The sequence below is a fragment of the Liolophura sinensis genome, chromosome 10, assembly GCF_032854445.1.
Source record: "Liolophura sinensis isolate JHLJ2023 chromosome 10, CUHK_Ljap_v2, whole genome shotgun sequence".
NCBI lineage: Eukaryota > Metazoa > Mollusca > Polyplacophora > Chitonida > Chitonidae > Liolophura > Liolophura sinensis.
In genome coordinates, this window is record NC_088304.1 from 12,308,748 (window position 1) to 12,320,035 (window position 11,288).

Genomic DNA, 11,288 nt, shown 5'->3' on the forward strand with positions numbered 1-11,288 from the left:
ATGGCATGCTTACATTTAAATGTATGCGTTTTAATATGCTGTGCAAAGAAATATTTATTATACCAAGCTCGTTCCGATTCACAAAATGCCCGGTAACAATTTAAGAGCCACTATGTGAGGCAAAATGTCGCCAGTAGCTTATATTATGTGGTATTTCATGTTTACAAGATGTAATCATTACCAAAGACTGGGCGGTAAACCTCTGAAAGCCTCGCTGCATTGATTGCTACTAGTTGACCTGAAGTAGCAAAAGTTACTCCCCTTTAACACAGAAATTTTGTTTCTCTATGACTGATCCAAGGCTCCTACGATTTGCAGTTCCAGAATCATAAGGGCGCTCTTCTTTGCCTTTGCTTTGCGCTCTTTTGTAACTGGAACTTTTCTCCTTATTGTGTGCCTAGCGGAAGAGCCAGAAGTGAAGAGCGGGTATAACATAGCGAACCTCCAATAGGCCTGGACCTGGTGTAAAACTACCCAATGTAACTTGTCAAGTCCTCAAATAGGGCTGACCCCTGGGGTAAAGCCACCCAGTGTGACCTGACAAATTCCCAAACCGGGTTGTATTTGGAGTGAAGCTACCCAATGTAACCTGAAAAATCCCCAGTGCGAATCGAATCTAAAGTAAAGCCACCCAGTGTGAAATGACAAATCACAAACTCGTCTAAGAATGGGGGAAAGCCATCCAATGTCACCTGAAAAATCCCCAAACTGGACGAGCCTGGGGCAAAACCACCCAATGATACCTGACAAATCCTCAAAGCAGACTAAGCCTAGAAGAAAAGCACTCAATGTTATGTTGGCAAATCCAAAAGCTGGACAGAGTCTTTAGAAAAACAACCCAATGTTACCTAACAAATCCCCAAGCCGGACTGTGCCTAGAGGGAAACCACCAAATGTTACCTGGCAAATCCCCAAGCCGGACTGAGCCTAGAGGGAAACCACCAAATGTTACCTGACAAATCCCCAAGCCGGACTAAGCCTGGTGGGGAAAAAATCCAATATTACATGACACATCCCTAAGCTGGACTGAGCCTGGTGGAAAACCACCCAATGTTACCTGACAAATTCTCAACGCGGAAAGAACTTGCATGAAGGCCATCTTTTACTGCTAAAGTGTCCAGAGCAGAAAAAAGTTTTCTTTGCGGGTTCATCGTTATAAATTATTTCGTTCAAAAATCACGCCGTAAACCTCTCTCAAAGCTGACACACTTGTCATACCTTTTGCCTCACTGGAGCGCCATACGAAGAAAAGCGCAGATATGACGCCCATTCAGTTACGCTAGGTACGAATACGGGGCCAACCGCTGCTTGATTCATGCTACTCCAAGTAAACCAACTGTTCAAATTACAGTTCAGACACTCAACCGGACCAAAAAATATCCAAATTCAAATTCCCGAAAACGAGTTTTGTTAATAAAATTAGACTCACACTCTCTTAAAACGAATATATAATTTTAAATAAAATTAGTTTCCACAAAGTATAGAAATATTTTCTACAGATCTAATATCATCAAATCCAGTGCGTAGATCACAACATCAGGCTCAAATATTGAAATATCCGCATAAAAGTCGTATACAGTAAATAGTCAGGTATGAAGGGTATATAAAAAATCTTATTTCTTGAAAAGTACTCATAATATCAAACTTATCTAGACCAAAATACCTTTGAGGTTTGCTTATGCCCTGAGGTTTTTTCTTCTGCCAGTGATATTTTAAACCGAACGTCAGAGGTTGAATGATTGACTGACTGATTAGGTTTAACGCCACTTCGGCTGTCCTTCTGTCATATTGCGGTGATAACATGTTAGTTCCAGAAAACAATAATGGTTTCGAAATGTGAATGATAACATTCAAACTCAGAAGAAAAATGAAATTAGCGTATTTAAAACCACGTGACAAAAAAGACAAAGGAAAGTTAAAAGTTGAAAACCATTTTGAATGTGTACCTTATGTACATAATATCTTTATATGACTAAAATAATTTTTAAATATTTAACTACAGCTTCGCCAGAAAATATAGGATATTAAGACTACAGCTTGGAGAATAAAACCAGAGTAGCGACCAGAGTAGCGACAGCAACCTGCGGATGGTCGTGGGTTTCCCCTTGGCCCTGCCCGGTTTCCACCCACATTAATGCTGGCCGCCGTCGGTATAAGTGAAATGTTCTTGAGTACGGCGTAAAACACCAATCAAATAAATAAATATATATATATGAAATAGGTTTTACTCGGTTTCCTCCCACCATAATGCTGGCCGCCGTCGTATAAGGGAAATAATCTGGAGTGCGGTCAATAAATAAACAAACATATGGAATATGTCAGTTTAGCAACATTTTAACAAATTTGTAAACGTCTTTAGACGCGAGCAATAAGTGATATCAGAACAGAAGGTTTTGGTCCTTCCTCTATGGGCTGATATGTTGAATTTTAATATTATATCAAGTGTAATAAGCCGGTAAGCACCATTAATGCAAAGAGGAATATTCCCGGGGCGCTGGTTGTGCTGGCAGTGCTCTGTATCATCCGTATGGTCTCTGTGGTAGTCATGAGTTCCTCTGCAGTACTCGTGGATTTCGTTCTGATTAGTGGTAATGATGGCTTTTCTTTGTGGAAGTGGTAATGATGGCTTTCGTTGTGGTCGTGGTGGGTTTCATTGTGGTAGTGGTGGGTTTCATTGTAGTAGTGGTGGGTTTCATTGTGGTAGTGGTGGGTTTCATTGTGATAGTGGTGGGTTTCATTGTGGTAGTGGAGGGTTTCATTGTAGTAGTGGTGGGTTTCATTGTAGTAGTGGTGGGTTTCATTGTAGTAGTGGTGGGTTTCATTGTGGTAGGGGTGGGTTTCATTGTAGTAGTGGTGGGTTTCATTGTGGTAGTGGTGGGTTTCGTTGTAGTAGTGGTGGGTTTCATTGTGGTAATGGTGGGTTTCATTGTTGTAGTGGTGGGTTTCATTGTGGTCGTGGTGGCTTTCATTGTTGTAGTTGTGGTTTTCAATGTAGTAGTGGTGGGTTTCTCTGTTGTCGTGGTGGGTTTCATTGTTGTAGTGGTGGGTTTCATTGTGGTAATGGTGGGTTTCATTGTTGTAGTGGTGGGTTTCATTGTGGTCGTGGTGGCTTTCATTGTTGTAGTTGTGGTTTTCAATGTAGTAGTGGTGGGTTTCACTGTAGTGGTGGTGGGTTTCTCTGTGGTCGTGGTGGGTTTCATTGTAGTAGTGGTGGGTTTTATTGTAGTAGTGGTGGGTTTTATTGTAGTAGTGGTGGGTTTCATTGTAGTAGTGATGGGTTTCTCTGTCGTAATGGTAGTGGTAACAGTGGAACCTATCACATCTTCCGACATAACGCCTGTCCAGTATGTTTGCGTAGCCTGGACAAATGTTGCCCTAAAATCAAAAGTGAAAAACAAGCAAATATAATGAATAATGTTGTGATAATTTACAAATGTATAATTATGATTTAATTACCATAAGTTCCATGAATACTATCTTCTGTTAGTACAAGGATACTGTCAAATATATTCGAGCATGATAGAAAATTGTTATGTTGAACGGGTCATAAATACTGACTGGTGATCCCCTATACGTAAACTTAGATTATTGCACACCTTGTCACACAAATGACAAGCCGCAGACATCATCACGCAATAGCTGGTTTCATGCAGTTGTTGTGGATCAACTCCCGTTCTGGACCTTTGTTGTCACACAGTATTACATGTGCGTTAACCTGCTCTGATCTTTTGCTTTTAAAGATTATTACATATCGGTCAGACCCTCTTGTTTGGTCTTGTTAAACACCATTACATGTGGACCATATCCTCCCTTAACTAGGTCGAGCCATTTGCTGTTAAACACTATTACATATGTGTCAAATTCTCCTGTAACTCGGTCTGGCCGTTTGCGGAGAAACACTATTAGATGTGGTTTAATCCCTCATCTAACTCGGTGTAGTCATTTGCTGTTAAACTCTATTACATGTGGATCAAACTCTCACCTAACTCGGTCTGGCCATTTGCTACGAAACACTATTACATGTGGGTCAAACCCTCGCCTAACTCGGTGTAGTCATTCACTGTTAAACACAGTCATATGTGGACCAAACCCTCGCCTAACATGGTCTGGCCATTTTCTGTACAACACTATTAAATTTGCATTACCCACTAATGGCATTTGCCGACCAACCCTATCAATCATGAGTTCAATTCTCACCCAACCCGCTCTGGTCAGTACTTGGCTTATTATTCTATAAGGGGCTGCAGTATTTATTCATCACGATTATCCATTTCCTGAGCGCAAAGTCATGTAGTGCCAAGATTACCGATGTTAAAGGGTTCAGTCTGACTGCATTGAACCCGGATGTACAATTCACGTCTCAGGCGTTCTGTCCACTGTGCCACCCCAGGGGTATGTGAATATTGTCTTTCCCTAAAATGTGTGAGCCAGTTACTTGCCATAGGTCCGTGGTTTGCATCCGAACCCCGGTTTCCTTCATCCGTAAAACGGACGGCCATTGAAAAGATTTTGAGAATGGCGTAAAGCAACAACCCAATGATTAAATGAATGAATAAATGTGGTCCTAAAAAGGAGAGCCAGCATTACTTACATGAACCGCACATCCCCAACATTAGTATCAGGAGCCTTCCATGAAAAGGTTTTGGCTGTTTTCGAGTCACGTGAATTGTGTGAAACAGCGCTCTACAAACAAAAGAATGTGAGTGACATAGCGTTCCAAACATGGAAAGCCATGTGGATATTTTTTTACAAAATATCAATCCATTTTAGGTCAGTATAAGACAATTGATTTGCTATGCATTGCTTTTAAATCTAAAATTATTTATTTATTTGATTGGTGTTTTATGCCGTACTCCAGAATATTTCACTTACGCGACACCGGGCAGCATTTTAGTGGAAGGAAACCGGGCACAGCCCGGAGAAACCCAAGATCATCCGCAGGTTGATGCCAGGTTACCCAATCCAGTAGATTACGCGCAACCTGGTAGATGATAAATTCACAGCTTACACGCCAGTATGAATTACAAATTCCATAAGCTATACAACTGAAAGAATGAAAAATTTACAATAACTTACGCCTGCCCTGTTACCACAGGTCATCAGCATCAATTGGCTTTCCCCATTATTCAACACGAATGTTCCCTGCGGGTCGATACTTTGCCCATTTTTCAGACGGGCTTGCACAAAAACGCCTCTAAAGGCTGTATTTCCAGGGCTGGATAGCGTCACTATAATAACAGATTTCACAATACAATAATAATTAATGTAAAATAATTTTTTTACATCTGTAAGACTGTCGCCGATGTATAAACTTTAATACACGTGGTTTTTGCGGTGTATCCAGTGAAAAGCCTTAAAGCTCAGAATGCACCAGAGCTAATGACGCCACTCAACCCAGCTAGTCATTTTCTTGTTAGTCCCAGTGGCTTTGGGTTGAACCGGCATACCCGACTTTGGATGCTCGTGGGTTTCCCCCCGGGCTCTGCACCATAATGCTGGCCGCCGTCGTATAAGTGAAATATTCTTTAGTACGGCTTAAAACACCAATCAAATAAATAAATTATATTATATTATATTATATTTTAATCATCATCATCATCATCATCATCATTATTATTATTATTATTATTATTATTATTATTATTATTATTATTATTATTATTACTATTACTATTATTATTATTATTATATTTTATTTCACACATATTATAAATAACTAGTAGATTATTTAGAAAAGCACATGGTGATATTTTTGTAACGCTTTCAGAAAATCTTTACACACTTGTGCAACTCTGACGAACTCTACATATAGAAAGCATACAGTACTAAATGTCCAAGTGTACAGAAAAGTGCGGAACCGTTGAATAGTATGGAGCCGTGAAAGGAAAATGCCAAAATTGTCAGGCATTCAACAAAAATGTATATTTTGGGGATTTATCACTCACCGCGAGGTACATAAAAATATCAAGCAGAATAGAACTTTTGAGCTGGACTAAAATAATAATAAAGCTTAGAATGATGTTTTTCCATTGTTTGTTTGTTGGTTTTTTGTTTTTTTTCTTTAAAAATCCTAGATGTAATATGTATGCTGTTTGTTGTTAAAAACTTCATACGGTACAAAACTGCTACAGTAGGGAAGACGTAACATAACAAGAGCAGACGTCTGTTCTGTATGCTTCAAATCAGCTGTCTCGAACTAATACATGCGAGAATCCCATTGGATGAACTGTCTGTGACGTGACTGTATCGTGGAGATGATTCATATCTTCCCAACGCTAAATAAAAGCCCAGTTGTATGTATGTATTCTTTTGCATGTCCTCCTTTTCAGATCCGCACTTTACATATACATGTAACTTTGAAAGGCTGTATAAAAAGTGTGTTTCTCCTTCATGATAACTGAACAATGGATCAAGCAAGATCAAGCAAGTAAACAAAATACATGTACTTTAAATGGGTGGTAGCCTACTGGTTTGTTGTATATATTATGATACTTTGTCCCCATTGGTTAGTACATGATCCTATCATATTCCTCGAAACGTGATCAGGAAAGTTCTCACGGAATTGATCCCACGATGACGAAGCCATAGCCAATTATCGCTTGCGTTTATTCTGTTGCCCCTCTGACGTGTTATTTGTAAAGTAAACAAAAGCGGACGATGGCTAGCTTAGCTATAAATGTTCAAATTCAGCTATTTAAAGTACCAACGAAGCAAGTACACAGGTTTTTTTAGGTATAACAAACAACAGAGCCTATAGTGCATGCTGGGGAATGGGATATCGAGAATTGTGAGCTCTCGTCAAATATTATATATTGAAATATTGAATATCATTTCTCTCGAGCTGACAATTCCTGATACCCTATACCCGAGCATCCACTATGTGTGTTTTATTCCATAATTTGCATTCAACATATAAGTGATTGAATCTGTTTAAAACATTTATGATTCTGTCAAATCTTGAGGAAATTCTTTATGCAAATTATCTTAGAAATTACATTTCAAAAGGATTGATATGATTTTATATCAAATTTATAAATAACTTACCGGTGATCGTCTCTCCAGGCATGTAGGTAGATTGGCTGGTGCTCACGGTGTACGGGGAAGCTATATTCTGCGCTTCGCCGTGGAGAAATGTATCAGGGGCCATGGATGCACATACTCTTGGGGGAGGTCCATTCGGATAGGCTCCCACGACATCCAAACATCCGACAATTGCGAGTAGTACAGCAATGCTGTTAACAGCCATTTTGTCTGTAAATACACATGGGTTAGGTTGTGACTTATTTGTAGATTTAATCTGAGTTTATTGTGATTGGTTGATTGATCCCCAGAATAACAAGTAGTCTCATGAGTGATTATAATGGACGAAAAGGTGTACAAATTAGTCATATGTTAGACTTCCATAAATTTCTCAGGGGGAAATCGATCAGGGGGAGGAGAGGTACGCTGAGGCGTTTCTCCTTTTGGTGAGCAGCTGATTTTCATAAAAATCCTAAATCCTAAGCCTAAAATCCATATTCTCCAATCAAATTAAATTGTCTGTATTTATCAAGACTAGCTCAAAATGGTGCTTTTGAGTCGTACCTGTACTATATGTAATGTTAAAATTATTACACAGCGCAGAAAAGTTATAATGCGTCCGAGTTTAGAAAGCTGTATTACCGATTTTGAACGATAGCACGTGCATAGACCAGGCAATTATTGGCGTTATTTTGAAGTAATGGCAAAAATTCGATTGGATTTGCGCTGATCGATGTCAGCCTCTTTAAATTCGAAGAATGACCAATATAAACTTTATCTATAAAAAGATGAAAAAATGTTTTAAGTTTCATAAAACATCAATCAAATGATTAAATATATACATAACTAAAGACGGGGAGTGGATGCGTCGTGACCAAAACTTACAACCGAAGTAATGGTTCAATCCCAGGATCGGGCAGATACGAAGTTGTTTTTGTATAATAACGAGTATGGGGCCAATTTGTTTCTGTGTAGAGATAAACATTTACGATGTATTCAAAGACTTTTGAATTAAGATCAGGGAAGGTGAAATCATATACAGCATGCATACTGTAGTCCACGTGTGTGTATACACAAAAACTTACAATCAGTATTCATGTATCAAATCTTTTCTTCCAAACCAGTGAAGCCTTTAACCTGTTTTCAGTGGTGTAAGCTTTGACAGTACAAAAAATCTCTACAGCTATAGTCTATTTCTTTTAGACAGTTGTCTATATTCAGCAATCTGTAAAATCAATCATGCTCACTTCCAAAATTGCCCTTAGCCAGTGTTACGTAGCAATACAAGTTCTACATATTGGCATGTTGAACGTCCATATTATTACAAGGAAAATACAGTTTGAATACGTTTTCTGACATATAATGTTAAACTCTATAAGCTTAGTTTCGACACCAAGAACCCACAGCGTCCTACTTATTCAAAAGCAAGTTGCATACTGGACAATGGGTGTGGAGAGTAATTTGTTTTACAATGGCTGAACCAATAAGTGGTTAGGGCAAACTCCACGCAGTAACACAGCCTGCACTACTGTCTCTGCGAATCCACTACATGGCTTTAATTTCCTAACATCAATCTCTAAATCCACACCGCCGTGAGATCATATACTACAAGAGATAAAATAGCATTTATTTATTAAGATTATGTCATAGTAAAAGTTTGAAAAAGTTCAAATATGGCAGTGCCAGTAACAGGGTTTACAGTTAAGTCGATAACAGTTCAGGTAACTGGTGTTGTCCTCCGTCAAAACACGTTGAGCTCCGCCCAGTACCCAGCATGCCATTGGTTGTTGGATAATTGTGACGTCACCCGAGGCATTGGGTTCTTCCCGTCGAAACCGATTTTATGGACATTAACATTACCAATTATGCAAAGTTTTGTAGCTTCATCTTCAATAATATAGACTTACAACATATCCAATTTCGGTAGCGAGTATGACTGATTTTACAGAGAGCTGAATATAGGCGATTCCCTAAAAGAAATAGACTGTAACATGAGTCAACATGAGCTGGACTTGAACACTTGAGTACCCCATTAGTGAGAACCCCCATGCATCATTATGTTGCACCGGGCCGCGAATTACTCGGCCATGGATGGCCCCCTTTCCCTATTAGATAGTGTTTCAGTTAACATCGTTGGCGAATGGTTAAACAACTGTGTCATCTGATCATGTAAGAAGGTTCCAGAAAAGTTCCTCTTATCAAAGATTAGTTCTCTATATGTTTATGTTACAGCAATATGAAGCGTTTCTTAGCAATTAAAAAAAAAAAACATGATAGTTCTGTAAATATCCCGTAATAAGGTGATTCAAAATCAAGTGCCACGTAAATCCCTAATTACGGTTATTCAAAGAAAGCACTCCGGTTGTCGTATGATAAAATAATGTGTGAGAAACAAGTACAACAGCAGCATGGACCTTACCAGGAAGTACTGACAAAAGGTCTATATTACACCTTTAGTCTATTTATAGTAGAAAAAAATCTGTACTTGATGCCCCGTAATACTGTTGTAATCCTGACATACAGCACAGGCAGAGTGACAAAGCATACTATATAACACAGATTATCATACCGGTGTGTGATTTGCGATGATGTTTCAGTTTACGTTGTCTGAGAACAAGTAAGGGGAACTGGTACAACATCGCGAAACGCACACTGATAATCTATTTATTGCTTTATTTGTACGTACGCTAAATGGTCCAAACGTACACGGTTTTTCGTCGGTGAGTAGACTGACTTGTTACACGTTTTACATTTACTACAAATATGCTCCAAATATTTTTATTGTCCTCTAGAGTAGTTTTTCCGCTCTCTGATTCCTCAATGACGCTATCGACAGGTATCAGTTTCCACAGTCACCATGTATTTTTTCGTATCCCCCCTCAAACGAGCATGATGAATAATATCTTCGTATGAGTAATAGCAGAATAGATAATAGCAAACTGCTATGTTACAAATAACAGACTTGTTCTGTTATTTCAACAGAATACTTTTGTTAGTGTAATATAGAGTATCCTGTGATCCACTACACAACATAAGTAGCATACAGTTACACAATCTACAGTTATAACAGCATCACTAAAAAGCACATGAAGTATTATGTTAAACAGATTTGCTAAAAACAAAATACAAAATGGATCGTGTGTGTACCAACTGTACATATCTACATTTAGTGTACTCTTTCCACTGTGTATACAGGACATTTGTCAGCTTCAAGCAAAGTAAAATGAGAATATTCAAATGCCTATAACCAAAATTTCAAACTTAGAGGGGGCCTCTGTGGCCGAACGCTTCACGTGCTAGCGCAGCACAAAAACCAAGGTGCCTCTCGCCAATCTGGCCGCTATAAACTGTATAGCTCATGACGGCGCCCTATCCGGTCGTTCCTGGGAAGGCCTGTCTCAAACTCTAGATGGCTGTGGGTTTCTCCCGCGCCCTGTCCGGTTTCCTCGAACCATATATGTTGCCAACCGTCGTATAAGTGAAATATCCTTGAGTATGGCGTGAAACATCTATCGGATTAATAAATCGATCATAGCTGGATCCCCTAATGAATCTAAACCTTTCTCATTCCCGATGCCAAAGTCAAAACTCGCTGTTTCGCCTACAGGTTATATCAAGAAGTTGGTCAGTCACTGGATGAAGGTTAGTGATTTACTCCGGGAACACCAGTTCACCCGTATAAAACTGATCGACGTCATATAGGTGAAATATTATTCAGCACGGCGTTAAACACCAATCAAAACTGTACATTTAAATTTCATAATTTAAAAAACCTTGACTGACTTACCTGGTATAAAACTGTCAAGTCACGATTGGGATGGGAGCACTTGTAAATGCTAAGGACCGAGCTTCTGTGCTTTCACCAGTAAGGCTATTATTGTTAGCGGCCACAACTAAGCCTATAACTAGCTACAATCACCTACTTGAATATACTACATATATCAAGTTGCAAGGGGTCCTTTGATACACGCTATAGGAGATTACGAAACCATAGAAGGGACACACAGGCGAATTACGTGTAACCAACAAAAAAAATACTCTCTACGCAGGCACGATGGAATATTTTTGTAAATGTAAATGTGGTAGTTAGGATAAGAAAATATCCATTTATAAGCACAAAAATGGAACTGAGGATGCTTTACAAGCATTAATGATTATATGAAGATCTCTCCTTAATGCTTGATTGTATGGTCGTATAGAGGAACTTGGCTGAGTCAAGAACCAGCCTCTTTTATATTTGGGCGCTTTTATCAGGCCCATTGGTGGCA

General features: G+C 39.1%; 1 protein-coding gene across 2 annotated transcripts; it reads right to left on the bottom strand.

Annotated features, from left to right (window-relative positions):
- Positions 1 to 1,934: 1,934 nt before the first annotated feature.
- On the bottom strand, positions 1,935 to 10,902 carry LOC135476701 (zonadhesin-like). Of its 2 annotated transcripts, none has more exons than XM_064756814.1 (5): positions 10,808 to 10,902; positions 7,045 to 7,251; positions 5,077 to 5,228; positions 4,592 to 4,683; positions 1,935 to 3,375 (listed from the first exon to the last, which is right to left on the bottom strand). In XM_064756814.1, exons 2-5 carry the CDS (start codon positions 7,244 to 7,246, stop codon positions 2,583 to 2,585), a joined length of 1,239 nt encoding a protein of 412 aa, XP_064612884.1. In that variant the 5' UTR covers positions 7,247 to 7,251; positions 10,808 to 10,902; the 3' UTR covers positions 1,935 to 2,582. The 2 variants fall into 2 exon arrangements, with proteins under 2 accessions (XP_064612884.1, XP_064612885.1); XM_064756815.1 differs by lacking the exon at positions 10,808 to 10,902 and adding an exon at positions 10,580 to 10,667.
- Between the last annotated feature and the right edge of the window lie 386 nt (positions 10,903 to 11,288).

Excerpts from the sequence above, each read along its gene's own strand:
- LOC135476701 (XM_064756814.1), bottom strand. The coding sequence starts at position 7,246 with ATGGCTGTTAACAGCATTGCTGTACTACTCGCAATTGTCGGATGTTTG. Across the intron at positions 5,229-7,044 it reads GCCTGGAGAGACGATCACCG|TGACGCTATCCAGCCCTGGA; the intron begins GTAAGTTATTTA and ends CTGTTATTATAG. Across the intron at positions 4,684-5,076 it reads CCTGTGGTAACAGGGCAGGC|AGCGCTGTTTCACACAATTC; the intron begins GTAAGTTATTGT and ends TTTTGTTTGTAG.